General features: G+C 36.3%; 4 protein-coding genes across 5 annotated transcripts; 1 reads left to right on the top strand and 3 right to left on the bottom strand.

Moving 5' to 3' along the window:
* Positions 1-7,713: 7,713 nt before the first annotated feature.
* Positions 7,714-8,040, bottom strand: LOC148253685 (uncharacterized). Its single transcript, XM_088219818.1, has one exon. It carries the CDS (start codon positions 8,038-8,040, stop codon positions 7,714-7,716), a length of 327 nt encoding a protein of 108 aa, XP_088075944.1.
* Positions 8,041-9,297: 1,257 nt separating this feature from the next.
* Positions 9,298-12,744, top strand: TBL6 (TRICHOME BIREFRINGENCE-LIKE 6). The gene is made up of 5 exons (XM_022048586.2): positions 9,298-10,401; positions 10,533-10,725; positions 11,020-11,210; positions 12,098-12,256; positions 12,347-12,744. Exons 1-5 carry the CDS (start codon positions 9,659-9,661, stop codon positions 12,660-12,662), a joined length of 1,602 nt encoding a protein of 533 aa, XP_021904278.1. The 5' UTR covers positions 9,298-9,658; the 3' UTR covers positions 12,663-12,744.
* Positions 12,745-12,910: 166 nt separating this feature from the next.
* SWN (SET domain-containing protein) lies at positions 12,911-20,774 on the bottom strand. Of its 2 annotated transcripts, XM_088219508.1 has the most exons (17): positions 20,619-20,774; positions 20,116-20,217; positions 19,297-19,568; positions 18,850-19,011; positions 18,291-18,375; positions 17,963-18,106; positions 17,832-17,879; positions 17,679-17,750; positions 16,646-17,277; positions 15,939-16,089; positions 15,151-15,371; positions 14,603-14,734; positions 14,096-14,183; positions 13,957-14,004; positions 13,750-13,878; positions 13,503-13,580; positions 12,911-13,421 (listed from the first exon to the last, which is right to left on the bottom strand). In XM_088219508.1, the coding sequence occupies exons 1-17, from the start codon at positions 20,751-20,753 to the stop codon at positions 13,230-13,232; spliced, it is 2,691 nt and encodes an 896-aa protein (XP_088075634.1). In that variant the 5' UTR covers positions 20,754-20,774; the 3' UTR covers positions 12,911-13,229. The 2 variants fall into 2 exon arrangements, with proteins under 2 accessions (XP_088075634.1, XP_088075635.1); XM_088219509.1 differs by lacking the exons at positions 20,116-20,217; positions 20,619-20,774 and having other exon boundaries at positions 18,850-19,016; positions 19,297-19,459.
* Positions 20,775-24,296: 3,522 nt separating this feature from the next.
* Positions 24,297-26,500, bottom strand: LOC110819417 (DELLA protein RGL1-like). The gene is given in 2 exon segments (XM_022048590.2): positions 24,297-25,162; positions 25,164-26,500. Coding segments are annotated over 2 exon segments (1,740 nt in total). The 5' UTR covers positions 26,381-26,500; the 3' UTR covers positions 24,297-24,639.
* Positions 26,501-27,331: the final 831 nt, after the last annotated feature.

Consider the following 27,331-nt stretch of genomic DNA (forward strand, 5'->3'; position numbering starts at 1 on the left):
TACACTGAATCTTCAAGCATTGAATCACGTGAATACATATGATGGACATGATCAAGTCCATGTAGGTAATGGACAAAGTTTGACCATAACTCATGTTGGTAATCAAACACTTTCTTATCCTTCAAAATCCTTTCAATTAAACAATATTTTATATGTTCCATCTATGACTAATAATCTTCTTTTTGCACATCAGTTTTGTCTTGACAATAACTATTTTATTGAACTTTGGCCTAGTTTTTTTGATGTTAAGGACCAAACCACCAAGGAACTCCTCCTCAAGGGACACAATAAAAGGGATTTATACATCTTGCCACCTCAATCAATGAAGAGAGCTTGCATGGCGCACCTGAGTTTTGATGATTGACATAAGAAATTAGGACATTCTCATTTTATAATTGTATCTAGTTCCAATTCTTTATGCAGTAAATATTATGCTTGTATCATGGGCAAACTCACAAAGTTTCACTTACCATCCATGGTATATACTAGTATAACACCTCTAGAGTTGATCTTTTCTGATCTGTGGGGTCCCTCCCCAACAACATCAAATTTAGGTTTTAAGTATTTTCTTATTTTTATAGATAATTTCACTAGATTAAGATGAATCTACTTCTTAAAGAATAAAAATGATGTTTTCAATTGTTTTATCTCCTTTAAATCACTTGTGAAAAATCAATTTAACATAAAAATAAAATCTTTTCCATCAGATTGGAGAGGTGAGTTTCAGAAACTACACTCATTTTTTAACAAAAATGGTATTTTACACTGAATTGCATGTCCACACACTTATGAACAAAATGGAGTTGCTGAACAAAAAATAAGACATATTGTGGACATTGATCTAACACTCCTTGCTCACAGTCATGTTCCATTTCAAAATTGGCTATATGTCTTTTAAACTGTCATTTTTACAATTAATTTACTCCCAACTCCGGTTTTAAATAATATTACTCCATACTTTAAACTATTTTCCAAAAAATTTAATTTCTATGATTTGTATACTTTTGGGTATACAGTGTACTCACTTTGCATCAATATAACAAGGTAAAATTTGCCTTCAGAAGCAAACCATGTGTTTATTTAACTATCTCACCTAATCATTGTGGTTATATATGTCTAGATAAGGATACATATAGACTTTACATTGCTAGACATATTTCACTTGAGGAAAACAAATTCCTTTTTCAATCATCAACTCATTTGGCGCCAACACAACTACCTTCAACAGATACAACTTGGTCAGCTGCATAGATTCCTAATTATTTGCCTCCTTCACATCCTTCCCATCTAGACAATGTCTCCCATTCAAACACATCAGCCTTGCAAAATTTATCTTCAACAGAATCCATTCAATCCCCCAAAATCCTGGGCACTTATCTCCTAGTGACGACCAATGTCCTCTGCTTAATCCAAATCTAGAGATTAGGTGCCTATCACCTAACCAATCATTGGCCATTCAAACTCTTATCCAACCATTAAATGATGATAATTCTGTATCCCCACCTGATTTAAATTTAATGGTTGATCCTACCCAATATCTTACCTTCACCGAAACTCAATCACCTTCTACTGATCAAAACTGAACCCATCCTATGATATTACGTCCCTCAACCTTAGCAAACGACATACAAATCATGCACGTTGTTCTCCAAAAGCCCAACCATCTCCCAACTTCCTTCAAATTAAACCTGCCACCTTTAAGCAAGCCTTTTCATATCTTGAGTGGTAAAAAGCCACGCAATCCAAATTCAATGCTCTAAAAGAAACGAATACATGAAAATTGGTACCTAAGCCATATAATGCTAACATTGTTGGAAATAAGTGGGTTTTCAAGATTAAACGGAAGCCAGATGGATTGATGGACAAATATATAGCCTGCTTGGTTATTGAAGGCTTACACCAACAGTCAGGCCTTGATTACTAAAAAACTTTCAACTCAGTCATTAAGGTCACTACTATCAGATTAATTCTTGTTCATGCAATAACTCAAAGGTGGCCCATTAAACAGTTAGATGTCTGAAATACATTCCTCCATGGGTTCTTGGATATTGATATATACATGGACCAACTTAAAGGGTTTATTGATTCTTCACAGCCCAATTTTATGTTGTTTCAGGCAATCCAAAGGCGATATCTCACTTTTTTTTTTATAAAAAAATTACTATAGATTCTAATAAAATTTTTATTTTGATGTACATAAATAATATACTTATCATAGAAGACTCAGTTGTTGTACTCAATACATTAATTCAAAAGCTTCAACATGAGTTTTCTGTGAAGGACTTTGGTGATTTTTCCTTCTTTCTTGGAATTAAAGTTCAGCGTACAAAGCATGGACTATTTCTTAACCAATACAAATACATATGGGATCTCTCGAAGCAAGTTGGAATGACAAATGCCAAAATGTACAGTACTCCTATGTCTGTAACACTGCCCCTTACAAAATCAGATGGTCAACCACTTAAAGATGGTTCCATGTATCAGAAGATTGTTGGGGCCTTGTAATATGTTACTCTAATAAGACCAGACATCTCATTCACTGTAAACAAGTTATATTAGTATATACACACACCATCTGACACTCACTGGGCAATAGTAAAATGGGTCATACGGTACTTAATGGGTACATCTTCTTTAAGTTTATTTTTTGATACAAAATCATCTTATCAATTGCAATGCTTCAAAGATAGCGATTGGGGGGGACTGTCATAATGATAGGCGTTCCACAAATGGCTTTGCAATCTACTAAGGTAGCAACTTGATATCCTGGGTATCGAAGAAACAACAAATAGTAGCCTACTCCTCAACAGAAAGTGAATACAAATTACTTGCTAATGGCACGACTGAATTACTATAGTTGTAAAATATGATGCATAAACTTCACATCCCATAATGATCCTCTATAATCCTTTGATGTGATAACACGGGAGCAATTTATCTCACATCTAATCTAATATTTCATGCAAGAACCAAGAATATCGAATTAGATTTCCACTTTGTTCGAGAGCAAGTGGCTATGGGCAATCTTCATGTTCGGTTTATCTCAACAAGTGATCAACTTAGTGATATTTTCACCAAGCCCTTGCCTATCAGTCGGTTTCAGTTCCTTAGATTAAAGGTTGGGTTAGTCTTTTTACCAACAATGACTTGTGGGAGGGTGTAGAGAGATAAGAGAATATGATTATTCTCAATCAAAATTATTTAAACTTAGTATCCATCATTAGTTAGCTCTATTATGTATCTCTTGCTTATCTCTTTCTACCTATATATATGTATATAATTATTCAAAACAAACCATCAAGATATTATTCAATTCTCATCCTGTTATAGTTATAATTTTTTGAACTTTTAAATATTGTGAGACATTTTTGATAGAAAAGAAGAAAGAGCAAAAACGGAACAAAGAGAGAGCAGAATGACAAAGAAAAATATTTCATTCTGAATACTATTTTTGCTGCTTACAGGAATACATATATTGCTACTTGTGTTGTACTGTAGCAGAAGAAAACAAATACATATATTGCCACTTGTGTTGTACTGTAACAGAAGAAAACAAAAATAGTTACAATGTAATTAACTAATTTATTAATTAGTCTTAATACTCCCCCTCAAGATGGAGAGTACAAATTTATTGTACCCATCTTGCTCAACAAATTGTCGAATTGCGTAGGATAAAGTGCCTTTGTCATTAAATATGCCAGTTGATTTCGAGTGGATATGCACATCGTCTTCAAGGTACCATCTTGAATCTTCTCACGAACAAAATGATAGTCAAGTTCAATGTGTTTTGTTCTTTCATGATACATTGAATTTGAAGCAATGTGTAGAGCTGTCTGATTATCACAGTAAAGTAATGCAGGACCTTGGTGTTGCACCTTTAAATCTCGTAACAATTTCAGAATCCAAACGATCTCGCAAGTAGTGTTGGCCATGAAGCGATACTCGGTTTCAGCAGATGATCGAGAAATGACTTGCTGTTTCTTTGATTTATATGAGACTAATGAAGACAAAAAAAAAACACAATAACCGTGAGGGATCCTCTAGTGTCAAGACATGTGCCCCAATCAGCATCAGAAAAGGCCTTAATCTGAATGACAGATGATGAAGGAAAGAAAAGACCTTGTCCAGGTGTCCTCTTAATATACTGGAGAATCCGTAAAGCGACTTGAAGGTGATTAGTCCAAGGAGCAGCCAGAAACTGACTCAATCTATTGACAGAGTAGCATATGTCAGGGCGAGAGATGGTTAAGTACAACAGTTTTCCAATCAGTCGTCGATAGCTGGTGATATAACTCAGAAGTTCGCCATCATTTTTAGACATCTTGATACTAGGATCCATGAGAATAGATGATGGTTTACAACCAAGATATCTAGTTTCAGTTAACAGATCCAACACATATTTTCTTTGGCATAAGGTGATTCCTGTGTCGTTTATTGCAATTTCAAGTCCAAGAAAATATCGGAGAGTCTCCAAATCTTTCATTTTGAAGTTTTGTCTGAGTGTAGCTTTGAGCTCTTCCACAGTCTGATCGTCATTACTAGCAATAACAATGTTATCGACATATACCAACAATGCTAGGAAGGTTTTACCTTGTTGCCAGACAAATAGGGAGTGGTCACATTGTGACTGATGGAAGCCTTTTTGAAGTAATACTTGTGAGAACTTATGAAACCACTATTGGGAAGCCTGTCTCAACCCATAGATTGACTTGTGTAGGCGTCAAACAGGTTGATGTGGAAGAGTCTCCCCCTCTTGAGGAGAATAGCCTGGAGGAATAATCATATAAACTTTTTTGTGAAGGTCACCATGAAGGAAACCGTTGGTGACATCCAACTGAGTCAGGTGCCAACCATGGATAGCAGCTAGTGAAAGCAAAATCTTGACAGTAACTAATTTGGCAACAGGAGAGAAGGTGTCAAGGAAATCTGTGCCAAATTATTGTGTGTAGCCTTTAGCAACCAGATGGACTTTGTGTCTTTCTACGGTTCCATCAGCTTGATATTTAACTTTGTAAACCCACTTGCAATCAATGGGTTTCTTCCTAGGAGGGAGGGAAACAGTGGGCTAAGTGTTATTGTTCTCTAAGGCACGTAGCTCCACGTTCATAGCATTCATCCAAACATCAGACTGGTTAGCCTCATAAAAGTTGATAGACTCAATATGGGAGGAAATGGCACAAATAAAGCTGTGGTATTGGGGTGTAAGTTTGGTATGAGTAAGGGACGAAGAAATGGGATAAAGTGCATGTGTATCTGTATGGTAGCAGTGATAGTAAGACAAATAAGAAGGTGGTCGTGTTATACGTAGTGGGCGAGATGATAGTGTTTGGGAAGACTCATGTTGTGAGCGGACAAGTGTATCAAGAGAACCTGAGGAGTGTGTAGACGTATGGAGAGGAAGAGGTAACACAAGATCATGAAAAAAATCATTGTGAATGGGGTCAGGTGAGTGAGAGAAAAGAAACGGAAAGATATGTTCATGAAAAATGAAATTACGTGAGATGAAAATTTGATTGCTCTCGATGTCGAGAAGTTTATATCCTTTGTAACCCGAAGGGTAACCAAGGAAGACACAAGCCCTAGAACAAGGTGAAAATTTATGGCGATGACTATCGAGAGTTGAGCAGTAGTATAAACAACCAAAGATACACAAGTGATCATAGAAAGGGTTTTTTTGAGTTAAAAGTTTAAATGAAGTTTTATTAGATAACAAGGGGGAAGGTGTACAGTTGATTAGGTAAATAGCAGTCAAGATGCAATCGCCCCAATACACAAGGGGAACATGGGATTGAAACAGAGAAGTATGTGCCACATTTAAAATGTGTTGATGTTTTCGTTCAACAACAGAGTTTTGTTGGGGAGTCTCAACACAAGAATGATAAGAAACAATACCTTTTGACTTGAAAAATGAATGAAAATTCAACTCATGCGCATTGTCAGATCGCACAGATTTAATGAAAATATTATATTGTGTAAGTATGAGAGTATAAAATTCAGGAAAAATGGTAAGAACGTCGGACTTTTGACGAAGAGATACACCCAAGTAGTCCGAGTGCAATCATCAATAATTGTAAGAAAATATTTGTACCCTTCGATAGTGGGTGGAGAGAAGAGACCCCAAATGTCGATGTGAATTAGATCAAATGGATGGTCAGATAATCTATTGTTAGAAACGAAAGACAATTTACGTTGTTTAGCCAAATGACAAATTTTACAATGAGAAATATTCGAAGTTTGTAAGTCTTCATTAATATACTGAATTTTTACATGGGAAGGATGACCCAATCTAAAGTGCCATAGACTACTTTTAGAGTTAGTGGAAACATAATGAACAACAAGAAAAGGAAAACATCTAGTAGTTAAGTAGTAGAGGTTGTCAATTCGTCTGCCCTTCCCAATCAACAAGTCCCGAGTGCGGTCCTGGATGACACAAGAATGAAGAGAAAAATTAATTGTGCAGTTGTGGGTAGTGGTCAACATGTTGACACTGACAAGCTTAAAAGAAAAATGAGGGACAAAGAGAATATCATGCAGAGTTAGGGTGTCAGTGAGGAGAGTACTTCCAACTTGATTGACTAATGCTGAACTACCATTTGGTAAAGTGACTGGTATGGAATGCACATTTTTAAGATTTGTGAAAAGGGTAGGTGTGCAACAAATGTGATGTGTGGCTCCAGAGTCAATGATCCAGCATTTAGAGGTAAGTGTGTGTGTGAAGTTGGAAAGGCAAAAGGGTGTGTAGGATATACCTGCCGCGTGAGGATCAAGAGCGGCGTGACTTGTAGAGAGAGATAGGCTGTCCGGAGAGATGGCGGAGTTCGGTTGGTAGAGACATGCACATAGGTGAGCAATAATGTTCTGAATTTGTGATGTGCTTAAGTCATCGACGGAGGTAGCGAAATTAGATGTTGGTAAGCAGTCGTCAACAGAGGCGGTGAAATTCTGCACTGGTCTTGCAATCGGGTACGTGCCTGAGGAGGAGGAAGAAGTGTGTTCTGTTAAAAAAACTTCATGGGCCAAGGCTTGGTTGGTAGAGAAGAACCTGAGCATGGATAGGGGGCCAGTCGGGTTAAAAGACCTAGTTCCAGGAGTGGGCCAAGAGATAGCTGGAGGGTTACGGACTTGGGCCTGCATTTGGACTTGCCCCTCATTAAAATCAGCTGAAACATTGCGAGTCTGGTTTTGGACTTGGACAGGTCCATCATTAAAATGTATTTTAGGCTTGGGCTTGAGGCCTGGTGGGTAGCCATGCAGGCGGTAACACCTGTCCATAGTGTGGCCCACAAGTCCATAGTGTGAATAGGTGGGTCTTCTCATTCCTTGAGTTAGAGCAACAGAGAATCCGGAACCGTGACCCGTTTCTGCGTGTGTGTCGAACCCGATTGCACGGTGCCACTCTTCCTGCACCACCAGTAAGAAGTCTTTCAAAATGGATGGAGAGCATTCCATCATCAAAATTTGGGCCCTAACAGTAGCATATGAGGGATTTAATCCCATTAAGAAAATCATGACAAACTCTTGTTCCTGATAATCATTCCACGCCTTCATGTTTCCGCATTGACAGGTTGGAGCTGGTTGAAAAGTTTTGAGTTCATCCCAAATTGTTTTCATTCGTGTGTAGTATGTGTTGATGCTGAGTGACCCTTGAGCAAGGTTGTTCATGCTCTATTTTAGTTGGTAGATACGCGGTGCATTGCTCTACCGATAACGAAGCTACAAATCGGTCCAGATGGATTGTGCATTTTCATGGTATAACAAGCTGTCAGCTATCTCCTTTGTTACAGCATTCAGCAACCAAGAAATCACCATACTGTTACAACACGACCAAGCAACGGCATGGGAGTCGGTGTTGTTCGGTTGATCGTAGGTTCCGTCTATGAATCCCAATTTAGTTTTGGCGGTCAGTGCTATCCTGATTGCTCTCTCCCATGTGTTGTAGTTATTGCCATTGAAAAGATTGGACACCAAAACTAAACCGGGGTGGTCGGCACTGTGAAGGAAGAACGGGTTTTGGGGGTCATCGGGCTGATCTCTAGCCATTTGAGATCAAATGTTTTGTAGCTCAATCACTAAGCTAAAGATGTTGGTTAAAGATTCATTGCTCTGATACCATGATAGAAAAGAAGGAAGAGCAAAAACGGAACAAAGAGAGAGCATAATGACAAAGAAAAATATTTCCTTCTGAATACTACTTTTGCTGCTTACAGGAATACATATATTGCCTTTTGTGTTGTACTGTAGCAGAAGAAAACAAATACATATATTGCCACTTGTGTTGTACTGTAGCAGAAGAAAACAAAAACAGTTACAATGTAATTAACTAATTTATGAATTAGTCTTAATAATTTTGGATGGTATTATAATCTAATTTTCATAAATTTTAAAATTCTATAATTTTTTTAATGAATTTAAAAGAAAAATTTACTGAAAGTGATACTTGTATTTAACGGTACAACGTGCTTTTAGAATTTTAAATATCATGAGCTATTATTATAATTATTTAGGCTCTTTTTTTTTTAATTACAAATAAATTTGAAGGTAATAGACAGTTTTACCATCCTCATGAATTTAAAAGTTAAATTGCTTTAAAACTAATAATCAAATTTAATACTAAAAATTATGAGTTATTACCTTTCACAGTATCCTACAATTTCATATAATGTTGGTATATAAATCTTAATGTATTTTTTAATATCATCTCGTGGGTCTTACAAACTTGCTTTAATTCAAAAAGAACAATCAAATCTTTAAGGAACTATTGAGTTCAATCTTCTTTGAAGTTCAGAATCCCCTGCATTATTATTCACACTGTTCCAGGTAATTTTTTCATAAAAGATGAAGTTATATATTTAATATAGAAAAATAATTTCTCATAGATTTGTATATATATATATATATATTTTTTTCTAAAGTTTTTAAGTATTGTCTGCAAGTTGTTTTTGGAAAATTAAAGATAATTTTTTAACATTATTTATGTAAATATAATAAAATATTTATATTTTTAACATGTATAAAATTGAAATTTAACATGGAAATATTATAGTTTTAATGGATCTATTTCATCCACTGACAAAATCTACCACCAATTTTGTTAAAAATATTATCCCGTCTTTGAATAATTTAAAATATCAATCTGATACATATTGAAAAATATAAATTTATATTTTATTCAACTAAAATTTCACATGCTACATTTATTAATTACATGAAAATTTTAGATAGTAGTCCGAATTTAATTATAATAATTAAAAATAACTGGATCCATAAATTCTTGACACAGTGAGGCGATGGCCAGAAAAATATTTTAGCCAGATTGACGGCCATAACCAGTCAGCCAACTTTCCCATCACTCCCCTGAAAATCCTCAAACCACTCCACCGATATCCACTCTGTCATCCATTTTTTTTTTTTTTTTGAATATTTTCTCACCTTCTCCACCGTTATCACTCACTCTCATTACTTCACACGCATGTGTGTACCTTTTCTTCTTTCTCTTTTAAGTATTACTATTCACTTTCGCCAAATCCAGATTTACTCTGATTCGAAGCATCTTGATTCTCTCCGCATGCTTTCCTTCCAAATCAACGAGAGAATCTTAGTTTCTCACTCACCCAGTGGAAGAAGAGCGAGATAGCTTGGAGAAAACGGGACAGTGGATATGGAGAGGCAAAGAAGTTTCTCACTCAAATCAACGAGAATCTTAGTTTTCTCTTTGACAATGTCTTCTTCTCTCGTCATCCTCGCTTTCTTCTCGATTTGGGTAATGAAATCCAACCCTTCTGTTCATGAAGAGATCCATGTTAACTTCAACAAACCCTCGCCTACTCTGGGTATCAAACCCTTCACTGTACAGACCTTGACTGGCTTCAGAGGAAATTTCTCAGCTGTGAGTTTGAATAGTTCTGTTTGGATCTATGCCCATTTGAATGCAACTGAAAATACTCCCGGGCTTCCTGACACTCAGGCTATGGAGATGGTTAGTGAGCAAAAAGATGGAGTTGGAGGCAGGTTCACTTCGTTGCAGGAAAATGCACCAGGGTCTCCATCCGGGGATACCGAAGTTCGAAGCAACGTGGCGATTAAGGAGAAGGAGATGAGAGCAACTTCATTTAAGAAATCTGAGCCGTCATTAACCAGTGAAGAGATTAAGGAGAAGAAGCTTGAAGCTATTCCATCGAGGAACAATGAATCAATCCAGAGTAAAGCGAGGATTACAGACAATAGCAAAGAGGAGGAGTGTGATGTTACGAAAGGAAGGTGGGTTTATGACGAAAGCTACCCTTTGTACACGAATGTCTCCTGCCCTTTCATTGATGAAGGGTTTGACTGCGAAAGCAATGGGAGATTGGATAAAGACTACATGAAATGGAAATGGCAACCGCTATACTGTGAGATTCCCAGGTGAGAAATTAACTTTCCTTCTTCTTCTTACTCTTCAATAATATATTTAATTAGACCGAGTTAACGGGTGAAAATTGCTTCTAGATGAAGTATTGATTTAAGATGTGGGGCTTATAGATTATGATTATCAGGTTCAACGCAACAATAATGCTTGATTTGATAAGAGGCAAGAGGGTAGTTTTTGTTGGTGACTCCATCAATAGAAACCAATGGGAATCCATGCTTTGTATGCTGATGGGAGCCATTAAAGATTCCAAAAGAGTTTATGAGACCCACGGGCGAAGAATCACCAAAGAGAAGGGTGATTATAGTTTCAGATTTGTGGTAATGAAGCACGAGAAAATTTATGCTGTTAACTTTTTAACATTTCATGGTAATTCAGTAGAAGCTTGTGTAAGAATTAATTGACATTGTATATCTAACTGAATTTGTATATAATGTTAAGTGATTATTACAAAAATTTACTGAATTGCTATAAATGTTAGGAGATTAACCAGAGGCATGGTGCTTCTGAGGTAGCATAGTAGAACCCATGAACACATATTATGTTATTTACTACTTTTATTCCTTCCATTGTTTTTTTTTTTTCAGTATTTGATATAGAAGTTGTTTTAACAGGATTATAAATGTACTGTTGAGTACTATGTGAGCCATTTCTTGGTTCATGAGAGTAAGGCAAGAGTAGGGCAGAAACGGCGGCCAACCTTGCGAATTGATGCCATTGATCATGGATCATCAAGATGGAAAGGAGCTGATATTTTGATCTTCAATACAGCACACTGGTGGTCTCATCACAAAACAAAAGCTGGGTTAGTAATACTTACATTTGCTGTTTGTAGTCTTGGTTTTGGTGCTTAAACAGGCTTTATAAGGAAATCTTATAGTCTTCGGAGGCATTGGGCATTTGTCATAATTTTCTATCATTTCGTAGTAATTTAGTAACTCTTTATAATAGTAATTACCATTCTTAAGTCATCTGATTACTAAATTATTTAGAGTTACTAATATGCAATGTTTACTGCATTATTTAGAGTTACTAATATGAAATGTCAAAAAAATTATTGAATCATGATACCTTTGAAGTATTATTGCAGCATCAGACTTCTTTATTTTCACTATTCCAAGATCCAATATGCTTGTTAGAAATAAGAAGTGGTTGCATGTTGATATTTATGCAAGCAAGAAAGATGTTCTCTAGATTAATTCATATCTTGACTAAATTAGTAGCAAGTGGCAAACCAGAGGATTTAACTACCAAAATCGCTTGTGATTGATTTGCCGCGAGTACTTTCAGTAAAAAGGCAAGATGGGATTGTAAATGGGATCATGTTGTTCGCTGTCACTTTTAGATATACTTTAAATTTAGTTCCCTTTTTTATTGTTTTTAAAAATGGTTGATTTTATTGAATAGTTTCTTTTGCTGTCATTATTTAGAAAATGTATATTTTTCATGCTAAACGATTTTAGCAAACATCTTAGATGAGTTTTTCTTAAACAAATTTGTGTACATATCAGGTCATTTTATATTGTCGTGCATGTAAAGAAATTGCCTACTCTTTCCATGTTCAAATAGTTAAAAAATCTTAGGGTACAGTTTCCATTCTTTTTTCCTCTTTATTTTTGTTGAACTTGCAAAGCTAAAACCAAAACTCTTGTGCTCTTGTCATGTTCATAGTGTGTGTTAACCTCATGACAGGATCTACTATTATCAGGAAGGGAAGCTAGTGCATCCTCAACTTGATGTGTCAACAGCTTTTAGAAGAGCTTTGATGACTTGGGCATCATGGGTTGATAAAAACATAAATCCGAAGAAAACCCAAGTTTTCTTTCGAAGTCCAGCCCCTTCACATTTCAGGTTTGCCATTCATCCATCTTTCCTGAACTACATTTATCCTTTGCATCCTTGAATGAGTTACTGATCAAGAGTAGATAAATCTGTTAACAGAGGAGGGCAATGGAATTCTGGTGGCCACTGTAAGGAAGCTACTCGGCTGTTGGATGAAATCTCGGTCATCAGCTACTCAGAGAAGAATGCAATTGTTCAGGAGGTAATAAAGCAGATGAGAACCAACGTAACTTTCTTGAATATCAGTAGTTTGTCTGAGTACAGAATAGATGGTCACCCTTCAATATATGGAGGAAAACCGGGAAATCACTACTCTTCGAGTATTCAGGATTGCAGCCATTGGTGTCTTCCAGGGGTTCCGGATACATGGAATGAATTGTTGTATTATCACTTGCAATCTAAAAGGAGAGGATAGTTTGTATTGAAATTTTTTTGTTTTGTTTTTCCAGTGTGTATATTGTCAATTGCAAGTTAAGAGTACAGAGTGTTCTTAGGTGGATTGGTCCAGATAAAAATGCAAGGGAAAAAAGAAATTCTGCAATTTTTATCCAAAAAATTGGTAAAAATATTGTTATATTTTATTTCATTACAATAACATCATCAGTATTAGTAATCCATGAACGTACACGACATCATAAATTAAAGCAAGTATGACGCTCATCATGAAGGTAACATTTTCCACTATAATCCCAACAATTCCAAAGAAGTTCAAAATCTCCGCAGTATGAAACTGCTAGAAAAAAATTCTAGCTTATTACACTAATAATATACTAATATTTGACTTTCATTGCCTGTTTATCTTATTGTCCCTCCTTCATAATTGGCATATTTCAGCATCTATACACAAAAATCATAGTACAGCTTCATATTGCTGTCTGCTCAAGAACCAACTCCTCTTTCTCATATGTTGTATGGATTAAAACTATGAAAGAACTATAGAAACATGCCCTAAAATGTACATTCCAAGCAAGTACACAGTGCATTAGTGAGATTGGTGTTTCTTTGCTCTACCTTGACCAACAGATGAGTCATCTTTCTTTGAACCCTCAGGTTTTCGGGCCCATGCGGGTGCTTGGGCTGGTCCATAATGGTAATCATAGAAAATCTCTTCACTAGCTTCAATACGCTCCTTGGCAAAGATGCCAACTCGGTGATCTCCTGCCACAAGCATTACCTGTACAACATCCAATGTATTATCTCAACCAATGAGAACTAACTCAACATATGGATGGAGCAATTGCATAAACCATCACACCTTGGCATAGCAGTTTGGCTTTGATGAGTGGTTTGCAAATTTTAGCTTGTCTCCTTTGCGGTAAGCATCAAGGACATACTGCAAAGAATCAGATAGCTACTTTTAGATCTCTAACAATGCTTGCTTTATCACACATCGTAATTAGGCTGCGGGTTTAAAACTGAAAGAGAAGCATTACTGCAGAATATGGGCTTCAAAATTTGTTCTAGTTGGTGCTGTGAGCTATGTAAGAAAAAAGGTCACTTGCCTGATCATTCAGGTCAAACAGGAATGATGAGTTTGCACGGTCATAAATTTTGCCGCGTTTATCAGCTTCATGGTGGGAAATCAATTCACCAGTATATTCTCCAAGATAATCATTCTTGTTGACAGGATTCTGAAACAACTAATCCAATTAACCAAGCAGAAATAGCAAATAGCTAACACCACATAATAGAAGAGGGGAACTTTCAACCTTTAAGAAAGCACCCCATCCAGCAACATCAGATCTGGCCAAGAGAATCTGTAGAAGAGAAGATGGATTAAAGATATAAACAATATTCTCATTCAAAATCACTATCTCAACATCAACTTGAGAATTATGAATTGCGCACCCTCTGCTGTTGCCTTAGGAGCAATCTCATGTTTCCGCACTGACCATCTCCTCTTTTAGGTGGCTCACCCAATGAACCATCTCCACAACTGTGTAACAGTATAAGTACAATATTAAGTGTGAATACAAACAATATAATTTCCTTTGGTTGTCTTGCACACTAGCCATATATCTAAAAAAGTTGTCCCCCCTTTTTTGGGATATTCTCTCACTTTGTCCAAGTACTATCACCACAACCCTACACTCTCATTAACGCATCCTGACATCATTATTATCCTGCATTCAAGGCCTCACCAAATTAGCATTTCTTTTTCCTCTAGTAGCATTGACAGATATCTAATCCTCTATAAGAACTCTTCACTGACTTGTAAATCAATCATTAGATGTCTGCCACTTCCATTTGAATAACAAGGCTAAATATACTACTCGTGCTACGACAAAGAATGCTAATTCATTGGCCAAATAAAGGAAACAATAACTTAATAGAACTAAGAACTAATTCCACTACCTAACCCAACAATTTCGGCAGACATCAGGATCACATTCACGCCCAGCAGCAAAGCATGGGCACTGCCTGCTTCTGCATTGACTCTTTGCACAGTGGCAACCTCTGAAACGATTTTTGCAACTCTTGGAGCACCTGAACAAATAAAAGCTATCAACTGAATAAAATTCCAAATTGAATTTCTTTACTTACTGTATTAAAGTGAAACTAAAGTAATCTTAGGTCGACAGAGAGGCCCAAGAAACAGTAAGTATGGAATTCCATGCGGAATAATATGAGAACAAAAAAGGTTCAGTTAGCACAAACTATTATCCATTTATAGTTAATTAAACAAGTCCTGTCTGTGTTTCTACAACTACTATATTGGTGAAAACATTTTTATTCACATTCTTAACAAGCTGTCCAAAATGAAATGTTGACTGAAACAAACATGAAATATTCAATTTGAGGCCTTCCACTGAAGAGGACCTCAAACCCCTAGAATAGCATTACAGGTTGTTCTATACCATCACAGATCCTGTTTGCAACTTAAGCGAGAAAAATTAACATACCCACAATACTTTTCGCAGCAAGTTCCATGACTTAGACAAGGACATTGCTTCCCACATATGGGCTGGCATCCACATGGTGTATAATGCTTACAAAATTCACTTTTGCCATCTGCAATTCTTTTCCAACTTGATGGGTGGCCAGCAGACTTCCAAGAATATTTCAGCTTTCGTGTTTTGCCCCTTCTGCGAAGTAACCTTCCTCTTGTTGGTATTTCTTGCTCCTACCATAGTAGAGTAAAAGGATAATAGAATGCACATTAACCTTACCAGGCTCCAAAATGCAGTATACCATTGAAAGAACAGTAAAGGCTAAGTTAATGGTAAGTCCATAACATTATTATTGACAATTTATAGAAAGATACAAGTCAAAGTTAGTAAATTCAGGTTCACTCTTCCTCTCTATTTTGATCCAGAGCAACTTATTTCTTCCTTAAAGCTCTTCCTACTGTCAATGGACCACTTTTTCTCTGTTTGCTTGTCTGCACTTCTGACTCAAGCAAACAAAGCAAACAAATCTAAAATAGCAGGTCCTTGTAATTGCTAATTTTTCATTTCACTCTGAAGTAGTGGCTCTTATACTCTGTATTTTCTGTGATTTAGAATATAAGCATTGATATAAATTGGTGAAAACAAGTTGCCTTTGCTCAAGAAGGCAACTAACAAAGTCAATCAGAGATGGTACCAAATGTACAATGTCATAATGTTATGCAAAATGAAAGCCTATTTCCTTCAAAAGACCAATGACAACTAAGAAAGCTTAAAAAAAATATCACAATTAGCATGTATACCAAATTATCTGAGTCAGCTTTCCCTTTGTCCTCTGAAAATGAATTGGGTGTAATAGATCTGTTAAGAACTGAAGATCCATTGTCACGCATGTAAATTGATACTTCTATGCAAGTCTTCAAGCCGGAAAGTAGGTTTCTGGCTATAAGGCAACTGCATGCATGAATTGTGTATTAATCACAAAACTAATAATACTAATAAAGAAAAAACAAGCCTTCGTATAGATACAAAAGAAAAGAATCCAAAGCCTGCAATAAATCAATATCTAAATATAATGAATCAGGTCATGAGAAGTTTGTTAAAGCAGAAAGCAGAAAATGAACGATATATGAATTGCACAATAATCACTCAACTTGCCCTCAGCAATTTTGTAATCACAATGACACCTCTTCAAAGTGATCTATTATTATTATTTAAGAGCACTCCATGCATGAATAATCTTCATAACTTCGTGAATATGTTTGCAAGGAAACCAATAAGTAAGAGTCATAGTAGTGTGTGTGCTTTTTTTTCTGGGGATTTGGGGGGGGGGGGGGGGAGAGGCTGAGGGAGGGAGAAAGTGCTGCTGTCAGATACAAGACACTTAAAGAATGATTTCTATGTCAACCAAGGAATTAAGTAATGAAAAAAATGTAACTGCTGTTTCTTTCCAGCTACATGTGTGTAACAATGGTAGTGAAACAGATGAATAAGTTATGATCTTGCTTACCTGTTTCTCCCAAATATTTCTATTCCCTTCAAATAGAGTTCTTTCTCAATAGGTTTCCATTCAGACGATGACTGCCTGCATTCTGGCATTTCTGGTGTGTTTTCATCTGATTCATTACGAACATTCCCAGCAGTCATTCGAACTTTACTTTCTTTGGGGGTTCCACTAGCTAGGTGCCTCTTCTTGACACTGGAACTGGAAATTTGATCCATGCTTGATATAGCAGTATTAGACATCAAATTTACATCCAAAGCTATCAATGTCTTCTGTTTCTTGCTCGAAGAATCCTGGAGACTGTTAGAACTGTCTTTTGAGTAATCTTGCGCTATAGTTTTATCTTCTAAGGCTCTGCGCTTTCCCAAATCTTGATGGTTCTTCTTTTCCATGATGGATGAATTTGTATTTACAGCTTCAGCAGAAACTCTTGGGCTTGGAACAGCTTCCAGAATTAAAGACATTTCTTTCTCAGAAATACATCTTTCAGGTGAAATGATCTCTACACCATCGCTCAGATGTGGCTCTTCCACATTAGAAAATGTTGCACTACTGGTATTCTCCTCTAAGTTTGCACACTTTACTCTACGTAGGGTGCTAATACTCGAAAATCCTGGCATGTCTTTGACATATCTTAACTGTTAACAATTTATATGGAAATCAGACTTCAGATTTGCCATATGAATACCGCACAATATTGGTTGTGCTTATAGAAGAAACTTTGCTTTTTGCTGATAGATGTCTAGTGGTCATCTAGCTATGTCCTCAAGTCATTTAACTAACCAACACATTCTTATAGGTCCAAACACTAGTTAAAAATCAAAGCAAAAGAGACTGGTATGACATTTATAGCCTAGATGAGGCACGTATATAAAAACAATGTCATCTTGGTGGACAGGAACCTGATTGAGTTGAGGCAAAGGGAAATACAGTGCCCATATGCGTAGCATACAAGACAGACACAAATGAAGACACATGCAGAGAGAGAGAGAGAGAGAGAGAGAGAGAGAGAGAGAGAGAGAGAGAGCGAGATAGATACTTGAAGGTAACACTGATCACTGCATGGGTTCCGGTCATCTTCATACTCAGACCAGTATGGCTGCTTTTCACTCTGACAAGCAAAGGCCTCGAATTAGGTGAATTACTAAACCTTCAATTAGATGGAAGTAGAAAAAGAAATAATACTGCTTACAGGATTGATTAAAGTTTGAGAACAGCCATGCAGACGACAATCAAATACCTGCTAGACAGAGACAGGGAGGATGACCATGGATAGTGTACTAATTCAAATGATTATGTCAACCATTGTCAGACACCACTTACCAAGCAACGACGACAAAATAGGTTATCAAAAGAATCTAGAGCAGCACCAAGGCTCTTGTCTAGAGATATACCCCGTTCAGATCCAGAATCCTCACAATCTCTGAAATCTTTATCATACTTCTCTTTGAGCCTCTTGTACCGGTCCTGCGGCAGATCCCCCAACACAAGTTCAACTCCCATCAACAATGAGATGTGTCAAACAGAAATAACAGCTTAGGAGAAAGTAAAACTGGTGAAATAATAAAAAACGGCAAAGAGGGAATCAAAATGCCAAGTGCCTTCCAGTAACTAAGGTCTTGTTAATATGTAATATGCAAAATAACTGTACCTGAATGTCAGAAGTTTTTACACCAATGAATTGGCTGACAATGTTCAGTACTTCCTCATCTAGCTCATTCTCCTGAAAGACCATCCTAGAAAATTCAAAAGAGAAAAGAAATGCATGAATTATCGCTAATCACAGTTTGATAAAGATAACAGTAGGTCAACTTTAAAATAAAAGAATAGACATCTGCTGCAGCTAGAAAATGCCTCTTTTACTCTAAATATACAGAGAAGAATTTGTATCTATACCTCAAACTTATTAAATTTTAAGTAATTGTGCAACTACGAACAAAGGAAAGTAAATTAGGAAAAAAAAAACTGGGATGAGATTTTCAGCCTTGTAGCATCCTTCTATATCATTTCTCAGTTTGATTTTTCTTTATCCTTGATATTTCCCTCAACAGAATGAGTTTCCATTCTCAATGAATTGCTAACACCTTCGCTTCTCATTTGAATATTGGTTGATATTAATGGAAGACAATGTGAGTCTTTGAACATGAGTTTTCTAACCAAAATTTTCTTTATCACTAGAAATTGTAGTTTATTATGTTTCTTGAACTTACCATAAAATGCGATCTTCACCCTCGGAAAATTCATGTTTTTCTTCCTCATGTTCTAGAAGTTCCTCTTCACTGTCACTACAAACCAGCGCTTCACTGCCATGTTGGTCATAATAAATACGTCTCCTCCCAACCACAGACTGGTCTTCGGCCATTCTCTGATTTCTGTGCTGTGCAAGCATTTTTGAGATTAGAAAAGCAAAAACAAAATCTTCACAGAAACAAGATGCCATCTCCCACCCCTCACCCCACAGAAAAATAAAAGCTATTCCTTAAACATCTAAATCAAAACCTGTATAATAACATCAGCAGAATACTGAAGGTGATATTTGAATATTAAGAAAAAAAGAGAATTAAAATCAAGAAACCATCCAATCAAGGTAAAGATGAAAATAAAGCATATACACACACACACACACACACACACACATATATAAATTTCTGACATACTTGTCCAAAAATATCCATGTAGTGTATGATGGTATCATTTGGATATATGGCAGTTTGATGCTTGTTGATATAACTTCATGACTATTAGCATAATCTTTATCTCCCACCCCTTGAGCAAATCTATTGAACTTGCAGAGAGGATTTTGAATTCTTGAAGACAGCGTTTTACCAATCCCATTCTCCTCCATGGAGAAAGAACTCCGACTTGATGCTGCTGTTAGAATATGAGAAACATAAGTTTCTAGTTTCTTTCTGTTACTCTCAACTCTTTGCTGCACGTAGTATTGAAACTAGTTAGTTACAGTGTCTGGCACCATGAACCAGTTAATTGACAAAACATGCACATTTTGACAAGTAAAAAGTAATTCCAAAATTCATGGTTTAAAATTCTGGTAGAGTAAGAGAAAGTTCACAAACACAGCGCAGCAATTTCTTCATGGTTAATTAAAATCTTCACATCCTGATGCTCGATAGGTACAATTATAAAAGAGTGCATATTGTTTTGTACACCTATTAATTTTGCATGCCACCTGATCAAAGGAAATATCTTTCAACTTGTAATACTTATCTCATCCAAAAGCAGCTCTCTTTAATTAATTACAGAAAATGGCTTCTTCATAAAATTGAGCTTACAGTTATAGAATTATCATTATTCTTATATACATAATGTCCAACAATATGAATGGCTATTAAAGGTAAAAAATTGTAATTATAAGTGCCTAGATGATAACTGATACAGAAGCTCAATGTGAAGAAGAATTAAATAACAGAAATAGAAGTAGCATCCACCAATTCAAAAAAACAAAGTAAGATTCTTACTTGTATGGAAAGAACTCTCTCTGCTTGAATTTGCCGTTTAAGGTGATTTAATTTATTTTGCAAGCCTCCAAAACCATCAGCAGAGTGTTCCCCATGGGATTTCTACTCAATTGCCAATATAAAAGAAAATCAACATCTAAAACTGAAAATCTAAACCGGTTTAATTAGCGAAAATGACTAGATATGGAACTTTTTTCCATGATCGAGCAATGAAATGTAAGAACTAGAGTACACGACACCATTTTCTCTTGAAAAAATTTTGAAAAAGAAAAGTTAACTCCCTAGGGCATTCAATATAGAAAATCATAATACATTCGCCATATCTGCAAAAGAAAATACTAGAAAATAAATAAGAGTGACAAATTAAGAAAATTCAATCAACTCTGCCATAAGTGTATATGATCAGAATCGCGTAGAGTTTGATAACAGGGAACCGATAGGATAGAAAAAATCAGTAGAATAAGTAAATAATTCACGATAGAGAAGGATAAATGGAATCTAACTCTAGATTTCGAGGAAGAGTCGCTCGTCTTGGACACCATAGCTTCTCTGCTCCTCGACTCAATTGAGAGAGAGGGGGAAAGAGAGGGAGAAACTGAAGAATAAAAGGGGGCAGAAAGCAAGGTAAGGATTGACATGTTACGTGTCAATGACGCGGCAGTTACGATTAGTATATTAGTGAGATTACAGGTTACCGGTTTGTTACCGACAACAAAATTATTAATTATTTAACTAATAAATAATTTTTATATAATATTTTCGATTAAAACTTTATAGATTATCCGCGTGTTACTTGTATATTTTATTAGTAATTTTTTATAGTGAAATTCTAAGCTGTCAGTAATGATTTGTAAATTTTATTTGTTATAAAAATTTTATACGTGATTCATGTTTTACCAATATATTTTACTGTAATTTTTTATTGTAAAATTTTAGATTATTCAAGTATTATTGACAACTAAACTACAAATTATTCAATTAATAAATGACTTCTATATTTTGTTTGTACTTTAAATTTTAAAATATAAGTTTAATTTTGAGAAAATATGTTTAATTGTTGTCATATATTTATTTAAAATTATATTGAATCTAATTATAAAAATAAAAATTTCATACTTATTATAAAATTATGTTAGCATAGCATGTAATTTTTATCCCAATCGAAGTTATCATGACCTAGGTAACACCTAATCAAGCATACACCCGTTGAAGGCCCCTAGAGTGGATGGCCTTCATGTGACGTTTTTCCAGAACCAATGAGAGACTGTAGATGAGTCGATATGTGCAATGATCAAGAGTATCTTCCATGGCGAACAAACTTTATTATTCTTATTACCCTCATCTCTAAAGTTGATCAGAGACTATTAAAGAATTTCGTTCGATAAGCTTATTAACGGTGTTATATAAAATTGTTATTAAACTCATTGCCAATAGACTCAAGCATCTAATATCTTTTTTGGTTGACCCTACCTAAGCTAGCTTTGTAGCCGGCAGGAATATCACGAATAACATTGTTATTGTCTAAAAAGTAGCTACTCTATGTGACATTTGCAGGGAAAAGACAAGTGAATGACCATTAAGGTGGACTTAGAAAAAGCTTATGATTGCATCCGTTGGAAATATGTGGAGGACACTCTGCTTGATGTTAGTCTCCCTCCTAACTTTATCAGAATCATGCAGTGTATCTCCTCTTGTTCCATGCAATTGTCGTAAAATGGCTGTCTCACCCAGAAGTTCTGGCCTACTAGAGGCATTCGATAAGGGGACCTGCTTTCACCTTACATATTTGTGTTATGCATGGAACGACTATCTCATTGCATCAACACATGGGTAAGAAATAGTACGTGGAAGCCAATTCGCCTTAGTAAAAAGGGTTCTGCTCTCTCACACCTCTTCTTTATAGATGACCTAATACTCATTGGGAAAGTCACTGAAGACCAAACTCAAGTTATAAAGGAAGTCTTAGAGGATTTCTGTGCCAGCTCGGGCCACAAGGTGAGTGCGACCAAAACATTTACTTTTTTTTCTCACAATGTTACCATGGGTGATGCTAGCCATCTTAGCAAGATATTTGGGTTTCAAGTCTCCAATAATCTTAACAAGTATTTGGGAGTTCCATTGCTACATGAAAGAGTTAACAAAAATATTTATCATTACATTCTTGAGAAGATTAGCGAAAAGCTATCTGGCTGGAACACTCACTTTATTTCCTTTGCAGGGTGTTTAACTTTGGCCAAGTTCGTCCTCATGACTATCCCTGCTTATACTATGCAGGCCACGGTCTTGCCTAAATCCCTATGCGATCAGATTGAAACAGTGGTCATAAAGTTTATCTGGGGTCAGGGGAGTGACAACCAGAAAACCAGTAATGTCGGTTGGACTGACATGTGCATGCCTTACGACGTTGGGGGGAGTGGACTTCGGTCTATCTACAGGCAAAACTAAGCTTTCCTGATAAAACTGGGTTTTTCTATGGTTGCGAAGTCCGATCTACTATAGGTCCAGGTCCTCACCCACAAGTACAGATGGTCTAACTTATCGCAGAGTTACAAGTCGACAAGCCCAATCTCTCATCTTTGGCGCAACCTTAACCATCATTGGACAGACCTTCGTATTGGCATCAAATGATCAATTGGATCAGGGAGAAATGTTAGGTTTTGGGAAGACTGCTGGTTAGGGGACCGAGGGCCACTTAAGCTTTTGGCTTTCGCACCCATTGCTAAGCATGATCTCTATAGATGTGTCAAGGATTATGTGGTGTCATCCGACTAATGGAACTGGGAGGCCCTGCACCGGGTGTTGCCGATGGACACGTTGCTCTAGATGGTTGCGATACCGACCTCTAAAGATGATATTATCCTGGACTCTTACTTTTAGGGTAGGACGAGCTCTGGATGTTTCTCGGTTAGCTCGGCTTATACCCTCCTAGAGAGTGATCATTGACACCCAGAGGATAGGAATTGGAGAGACATTTGGTGTTGGTCAGGTGTTCAACAGGTGCATACGTTTATCTAGTTATCTACTAATGGGAAGATCTTGACGAATTAGAAAAGATACTGACATCATATGTCCTCTACTACGGAGTGCAGTAGGTTTAGAGACCTTATTGAGGATGTGGATTATGTCTTCTGTAATTGCAGCGTGGCTAAATTGTTGTGGTTGAAGATCATACCTGCTGAAGCCCATTTAATTTTCTTCTATGGTATTGTTAATGAGTAGTTCGTGTTGAACCTCAAAATAACTGGTCCTGGTATAAGACAATTCAGGATTGGAGAGTGACCTTTAACCTTACTTGTTGGAGCTTGTGGAACCACAGAAATAAGTTTGTTTTTCAAGAGAACGAGAGTAGCATTGATGAGCTTGTTAAGTATATGTCTCTAATGACTGATTATACTTTTTTTGTTAATAATATGAATCTTTACTTTTTTTTTCTTTCAGATATGGCACACTAGTCAGAAGAACTTGTAGCTTGACATAAACCTCTCAAGGATTGGTGGAAGGTGAATACTGATGGTACTTATCGTACGGTTGCCAACCTCACCTGCTGTGGCGGACTTATTATGGATGATGATGGTGTCTGTTTGAGAAGCTTTAATAAGAAGATTGGCAAATGTTCTGTGCTTTAGGCCGAACTTTGGGGTGCTCTCGATGGCCTTCTACTTGCTTGACATGCTGGGTTCCATAGTATTATTTTAAAAATGTATAGCGTTTTAACGGTACAGTTACTTACTAAGGAGGATTACAGTACTAATGCGTATGTTGCCTTTATTCATGAGATCAAACACTTGCTATTGTAGGACTGATAGGTCGGGATCCAACATGTCTATTGTGAAAGAAATAGATTCGCTGATTGGTTGTCCTTATTCGTGAGATCAAACACTTGCTATTGTAGGACTGACAGGTCGGGATCCAACATGTCTATTGCGAAGGAAATAGATTCGCTGATTGGTTGACAAATGTTGGCTTCTCTCTACTGATAGACATCCACTATCATGTTCAAGTGTCGAATGATCTCCAAGAGCTATTCACTGACGATATTATGGGTGTTTCTTGTCCCTGAATGTGAATAATGATCTCTTAGTTTTTTTTTTCCTTTTGCCTTTTCTTATACCACAAAAAAAAAAACTAAATCGAAAATAGAAATTACAAACTCTCCTTATCTAAGAACAAAAATATACTAATAACACATATATAAATATATTATATAGATATCAATAAATTTTTATAAATTTGATTTTCGTTATATTTTAAGATGTCATTCTGGATTAATTTCGGTTTACCATTTAAAATTATTATTAGTGGATTTAAGTATCTCAAGAGTTGCACATCTATAAAAAGCTTATGAATGGTGTATAAATAAGATGATTTAGGACAACTATTTTTTTCTGACTTCTGCAATTAGGAGTTTTATTTTACTAACAATCGTTGGAAAGGTAATACTTGTGCTTTATCATTTGTCCCATTAAATCTACTCGTTTACTCACATCTATTAGAAAGTGATATTTTTATCTATCATTTAACTTACTAAACTAATTCGTTTCGATAATTTAGAAATGCCTCCCTAAATCTATCTCGAGAGAATTTCCAAGCAGAAAGTGAATGAATCGGAGTCCCCTTCCACCCAACAATCATACTCTTCCCATTCTTCTCCAACGTACAATAACCAGCACAGGCAAACTGTTTGATTATTAACTCAACTTGATACAAAGACGACTCGCTGAGTCCCATCTCCATCATTCTATACCTTGCAAAAAACGCTCTCCACACATCTATTTTCACACTTCTAGCCACCCTTTCGCTGCCTTCCATTGCCACAATCTGTTCGATTCCATTCTTGAATATCAACTCTGTCACCCCTCTCAATTCCAACTCATCCGCCATGCAGGTTTCAAGACAATCAAAGAAGGTGCTGTAGAAGAAAAGACATTCGACGAATCGGCTAACGAACACGGGCGAGTTGTGATTCGCTTCCACTTCGATGACCACCATGATTGATGGGTTGAGATTTCTTATCACCCTCATCAGATTCTCCAAGCAACCGGGTCTCCATCGTGCGGAGTATCAATGGACAGTATACGGCGATGGCTTCGTCGTCTTCGATTTTGAAAAGGGATTCTTTTATCTCCGTCATATCTGGCACGTAAACTGCGTGGAATGAGAACGGTAAGTTCATTGATTTAGCGGTGGTTTTGAGCCTCAGTCCCGTCTCTTCGATTTTCTCTCTGCTTGATTCTACTGCAACAGCAGTTATCTTAAGAAGCTCGATGGGATACTTTTCTTGTTCTACAAGAGCTTGCATCAAAACTGTCCATTGGACTCCAGTCCTGATCTGAAGATCAATCAAATGGAGTTTTCCCGGCGAGCCTACGTTGTCCAACAGAGTTTGTACTCCGGCGAAATGGGTTGCCTGAAGAAATGGGAGTCTCTGGTACAATCTTGCAAATGTGCTGCTAGTGTTCAAGTTTAATCCATGATCAGATTTGTTTTTCCCTTTTGCTCGATCCAATTTCTTTGCTGTGACTCTCCCCGTTTCTTTCTCGATTCGTTCTCGCAGAGCTTCGGCGAAACAGAAAACGATTAGCTCGACAGCGTTGCCGTTAGGTGACGCCGTTAATTCACAGTACGAAAGTAGCTTGCTGGCGCGTTCGAATTGCTGATAACCCGCTTTCTCAGCTGCGGCGAGAAGAAGATGGACGAGCTCCACGTCTTTCATTTCTTCCTTAGAAAAACCCGAGAGAGCATAGCCAAAAGGGTGCATCATAATTGAAAAATCATCGTATCTCAGATCAGAAAATTGGACGTATCGCGCTGATGCTGCTCTGATGATTTCTTCAGTCGACTGCTTTTGGGTACTCCTCTGCTTTGCCGAGACGATTTGGAACTGGTTGGATTTCAATCTCCTCAACCCGTTTCCGTAGCTGTTGAGAAGTTCCAGAGATGACAAACCAGAAGGATGGGTCATTTTGTTAACAGATTCTGCTCGGTGTTCATCAGTCTCCAACTGCTGAAATTCACCAGGTTTAAAAGGGTTTGATCTGGTCTGATGTTGACTTGATTGATCATGCTCGGCTAGATCAAGAAACTGAGGTTTGTTGGGTATGTTTTCCTGGAAAACATTTCCAGATTCCCACGAAAAAGAATGGAAATTTTCCAGGGGTTCTACTCCAATCACGTGCTCTTTCTCCCGATAATCTTTTAACGAATGGCTAGTAGTTTGGGTTGCTCTGAGATCTGATGAAGTGTAAGAGAAGAAGCCGCTTGCCATGCTGAGATGGAAACAGAGAGGAGAATGATTTGCGTCTTATGATGTAGGAGATGTGGCCGTACAAAATCTAAAAAATGATGAGATATGACTTTGCTCCTTATGATATTTTCTATGTTGAGTAGAAGACAATTATCTAAAAAAAAAAAAAATGATAATAATTGTTTGACAGTGAGCAAGTTATAATATTTAATTTAATAAATTTAAAATTTAATCTATTAATATATTAGTAATGGTTATATTGATTAACAAATTATTTTTTGTTTTTTTTTTGTGATAAATAATATTTTTTTTAGTTAGAATACACACAACAAATAAATATCAAATTTGAAACTAATTCTATTAGACTAAACAATGCAAGCGTTGTAGAGGACATGGGTTTATTTGTCTGTGGGCCGGTTTCTCTGTCATGTCTGATGTTGAGGGTTTCCCGGTTTAGACTTTAAAAAATTAAATTAAATCTTATCTAACATGGTTTATACAACTAAACATAATTTGTTTAGTTTTAATTAATTACATCAACTTTTACAATTTAAATTTTTCAATACTAAAAATATATAATTAACTATATTGATTGTGTTTTAATTATGTATAATAAAATAAATTTAAAATTAATAAAAATTATAGTCAGCAAAAAGGAGCCAGATGGAACGTATAAGAATGTTCAGATTTAGATCATGTAGAGGAAAAGGATGGGGATGAGCCCAAAACAATCTGGGTTAGCAACCCATTTAGACGTCTTGGGCTGCATAGTCCAACGAATATCGAGTATATATTTTTTAAGAAAAAAAAATAAAATAATTAGTGTAATACCCAGAATTAATTTTAAATCTTTAAAATTAATGTATAAAATTTAATTTTTTAATTTATGAATTTTTATTTAATGTAAAAATTAGGGAAAAATAGGTGTAGGATGGAATTGAATATAATTTTGTGAAAAATGAGTAAAAATTT

This window comes from Carica papaya, chromosome 5 (genome assembly GCF_054855325.1).
Source record: "Carica papaya isolate Zhongbai chromosome 5, ASM5485532v1, whole genome shotgun sequence".
NCBI lineage: Eukaryota > Viridiplantae > Streptophyta > Magnoliopsida > Brassicales > Caricaceae > Carica > Carica papaya.

Coding starts and splice junctions, on each gene's coding strand:
- TBL6 (XM_022048586.2), top strand. CDS start 9,659: ATGGAGAGGCAAAGAAGTTTCTCACTCAAATCAACGAGAATCTTAGTT. Junction 10,726..11,019: donor ATTATAGTTTCAGATTTGTG/GTAATGAAGCAC, acceptor TTGTTTTAACAG/GATTATAAATGTACTGTTGA. Junction 11,211..12,097: donor CATCACAAAACAAAAGCTGG/GTTAGTAATACT, acceptor ACCTCATGACAG/GATCTACTATTATCAGGAAG.
- LOC148253685 (XM_088219818.1), bottom strand. CDS start 8,040: ATGGCTAGAGATCAGCCCGATGACCCCCAAAACCCGTTCTTCCTTCAC.
- SWN (XM_088219508.1), bottom strand. CDS start 20,753: ATGTCAATCCTTACCTTGCTTTCTGCCCCCTTTTATTCTTCAGTTTCT. Junction 16,090..16,645: donor GAAATATTTGGGAGAAACAG/GTAAGCAAGATC, acceptor TCATGCATGCAG/TTGCCTTATAGCCAGAAACC. Junction 13,581..13,749: donor TGTTTGACCTGAATGATCAG/GCAAGTGACCTT, acceptor GATTCTTTGCAG/TATGTCCTTGATGCTTACCG.